A 2,427-nucleotide genomic window follows, 5' to 3' on the forward strand; every position below is an offset into this window, starting at 1 on the left:
ACATTAAGTAATATAGATCATCTGGGTCTTGAGCTTTTTTAACAAGTAATTCAAACATCTGAAACCCACCTCCTTGCCTGGCTGTCCAGCCAGAGCATGGAGGCTGGAAGGGAACCTAAGACCAGGAAAAAGCTTCAGTAGGGCTGCTCCTTTTTATTCCCCAGCCAGGCCCCTCACTGCTTATAAACCCCCTCAAATGGCCTGAATTGCATTCACTGTGTTAAACAGAATGCTCCACTCTCATTTAGCAGAAAGCTTTTTGGTACTTGTTCCTGCAGCTAAAATTACAGTGTGTCATAAAAGAAAACACATTAATGATTTTTCAGGGACTCAAGGAGGGTAAAATAAGATTGCACACAGATGCTTGATAGGTGGGATAGGCTGTTGCCCTTAGTACCCACAAGGTGAGAGTCTCAAACTTAGTGATAGACCCACATAATATGCAGTAAATAGCCAGTGGAAAAGGGAAGGGGAAGGAGATAGGAGGATGCCAGGCTGAGACTACATCTTATAATTTCATCTTCTAGTTGGGTAGGTGCTCGTTTTTTCTGATCCTTAGTTCAAGGTGCATTTACTGGATCTCACTGTTTCTTCACTATACAACAGGACTGAAAAGCTTTAAACATGCAGGAAAGCCAGAAGGGAGGGTTTAGAGGAAGGCAAATGAAAAACAGATGGCATTCGGCACTTACCAATGTCTCTACCATATTTGGCTTGTAGTTGCGGAGGGTCTTTGCAGCATAGAAAACGTCTACCATGTTGTGACTCTTGATCATCTCCAGGATCATGGTAGAGGCACAGAAGGTGCCACTCCGACCACCCCCATTCCTAGCAAAAGAAATACACGGACTCAGTCCACAGAAAGATGGTGCATAACAATACACCTTAAACCATTTATTCCAAAAGCCCTTGCTGCAGCCTTACGGAAACTGGCCTCTCTCTAGCGCCTCCATACTTTTTGACAAATATTCATCATTAATTAGGCCCCATGGTAGCCCTGTGAGAGAGGAACTGGGGCCATAATGAGGAATTAAGGCCAATATTTTCAAACCTGGGTACCTAAAATTAGACCCCTAAATAATTGGTTGGATAATCAGAACTCAGTGAGAGCTGCAGCCGCACAGGCAAATGCAGACAGGCTGTTTGCATTAGTCTTCAACAGAGGCTAGAGAGTCCTGCTTCTGGTATCCTGTTTTAGGCCATAAAGATAAGGTATTGTCAAAGCCAAGTGTCATAAAGGAAAGACCTGAAGCAAATTAAGGGTGTCTTTACACATGCTTGGGGGTAGGGGGGCGGGGGAAGGCACCTGCTTTAATTAGAGTGGCTCTCAGGAACTGCTCTAATCAAAGAGCCCACAGCATCTCGTGTATTCAGCATCCCACACTTCAAAACAGCGGCATGGGCACTTTAACTAAAGCTCATTGAACAAGCTTTAGTTGAAACACTCCTGCTGCCAGGGACGCAGAGACACTGAATACACAAGATGTCAAGGCTACTGGGGCGTACTCAATTACTTGAGCCTGCTCCGACTCACTGTACTTAGGTGCATCGGAGCAGGTGTTCCCCTCATCTACAGGCACCCTAAATGATTAAACAGTAACAAGTCACCATGATTTTAGGGCAGGGGTGGGCAAAATGCAGCCTGTGGGCCAGATATGACCTGCCAGGCCATTCTGTGTGTCCCGCAGAGCCCTTAAAAATTTAGAAAATTAATATTTATCTCCCCCTGGCTGCCTGTCATGCGGCCCTCGATGGCTTGCCAAAACTCAGTAAGCGGCCCTCCGCCCGAAATAATTGCCCACCCCTGTTTTAGGGACATCCCAGAACCCTGAATGAACTTGTATGTGAAGTGCCTGAGGTACTATAACAAATATGCAATCTCATTAAAATCAGCTTTCCACTGAAGGACTGGAAGGTACCATACACTGTACTGGTTTAGTGGGAATTTCAGCGTGGTGAACCCTACTTGAGAAGTGGTAAAGTTGTTTAAATGACAGGGTCATAAAACACCTAGATGAGCACAATACACTGAAGATGAAGCAGCAGCGCTTCTACAAAGAAAAAATTGTGCCTCGCTAATCTATTAGCATTCTTTAAGCATATTAGCAAAATGGTGGATAAGGAAGAAGCAGTTGGTATAATTTATCAGGTTTTTCAGGAAGTGTTTGGCACTGTCTAACCACCTCAGGCACTTATAAATTCATATTCCCATAGTGTCTGAGTACCTCACAGTCCAAAATTGCTCAGCCAGCTTTCCAAATCATCCTTCAGTTCTCTCTAAGAGGTAGTTAAGGAAATTAAGTAGGTGCAAAGAGAGAGAGGCAACGTATTGCCAAGGATTAGAAACTGGCTAAGAGACAGAAAACAAAGTCTGTTGATTTTCAGCTCCTTATAAGATTGTTAATTAATAGGACGTCCCAAAACCTC

The 2,427-nt window shown here is 44.2% G+C and overlaps 1 protein-coding gene across 2 annotated transcripts in view; it reads right to left on the minus strand.

The window, feature by feature from the left end:
* PTPRU (protein tyrosine phosphatase, receptor type U) overlaps window positions 1-2,427 on the minus strand; it is a 246,083-nt gene that overhangs the window by 18,673 nt on the left and 224,983 nt on the right. For both annotated transcript variants that reach the window (XM_019512143.1, XM_019512142.1), the window contains one exon: window positions 693-828. In XM_019512143.1, the coding sequence (XP_019367688.1) occupies window positions 693-828 (136 nt within the window). The remainder of the gene's footprint in view (window positions 1-692; window positions 829-2,427) is intronic.

The sequence above is a fragment of the Gavialis gangeticus genome, unplaced genomic scaffold (genome assembly GCF_001723915.1).
Source record: "Gavialis gangeticus isolate Ggan-Ray unplaced genomic scaffold, GavGan_comp1, whole genome shotgun sequence".
In the NCBI taxonomy this organism is placed as follows: domain Eukaryota; kingdom Metazoa; phylum Chordata; order Crocodylia; family Gavialidae; genus Gavialis; species Gavialis gangeticus.